This window comes from Arachis hypogaea, chromosome 9 (genome assembly GCF_003086295.3).
Source record: "Arachis hypogaea cultivar Tifrunner chromosome 9, arahy.Tifrunner.gnm2.J5K5, whole genome shotgun sequence".
NCBI lineage: Eukaryota > Viridiplantae > Streptophyta > Magnoliopsida > Fabales > Fabaceae > Arachis > Arachis hypogaea.
Window position 1 is genome coordinate 61,052,097 of NC_092044.1, and position 839 is coordinate 61,052,935.

General features: G+C 42.6%; 1 protein-coding gene across 1 annotated transcript; it reads left to right on the forward strand.

Moving 5' to 3' along the window:
• Positions 1-515: 515 nt before the first annotated feature.
• Positions 516-839, forward strand: LOC140175126 (uncharacterized mitochondrial protein AtMg00860-like). The gene has a single exon (XM_072202053.1). It carries the CDS (start codon positions 516-518, stop codon positions 837-839), a length of 324 nt encoding a protein of 107 aa, XP_072058154.1.

Here is an 839-nt window from a genome sequence, read left to right on the forward strand (position 1 = left end):
TCGCGATTGATTTGGTGCCAGGAGCCAGACCAGTGTCGATTGCGCCTTATTGAATGGATCCGATAGAGCTGGCTGAACTTAAGACTCAATTAGAAGAGCTTCTGAATAAGAGGTTCATTTGACCTATTGTATCTCCGTGGGGAGCACCATTTTTATTGGTAAAGAAGAAAGATGGAGGAATGCGACTTTGCGTAGATTACTGGTAGTTAAACAAAGTAACTGTGAAGAACAAGCATCCATTGCCGAAGATAGATGACTTGATGGATCAACTGTAAGGGGCTGGGGTGTTCTCCAAGATTTATCTGAGATCTGGTTACCATCAGATAAGGGTGAAGGAAGATGACATTCCAAAAACTATGTTTAGGACACGCTATGGACACTACGAGTTTGCGGTGATGTCCTTTGGGTTGTCGAATGCACCTGTTGTGTTCATGGATTACATGAATAGAGTTTTTTGTCCCTTTTTGGTCAAATTCGTGGTAGTTTTCATAGACGACATCTTAGTTTACTCAAAAATGGTGAAGGAGCATGAAGAACACTTAAGAATTGTGTTACAAATTTTGAACGAGCGGAAATTGTATGCTAAGTTGTCCAAATGCGAGTTTTGGAAGGAGAAAGTGAAGTTCTTAGGTCACGTGGTGAATAAAGGAGGAATAGTCATAGATCCTTCGAAAGTAAAGGCGGTGATGGAATGGGAGAGACCAACGACGGTGACGGAGGTTAGAAGTTTCTTAGGCTTGGCCGGATACTACCAAAGATTCATCGAGGGGTTTTCCCGGGTTGCACTATCGATGACTAAGTTAACCCAGAAGGAGGTACCATTTGTGTGGACGTTGTAA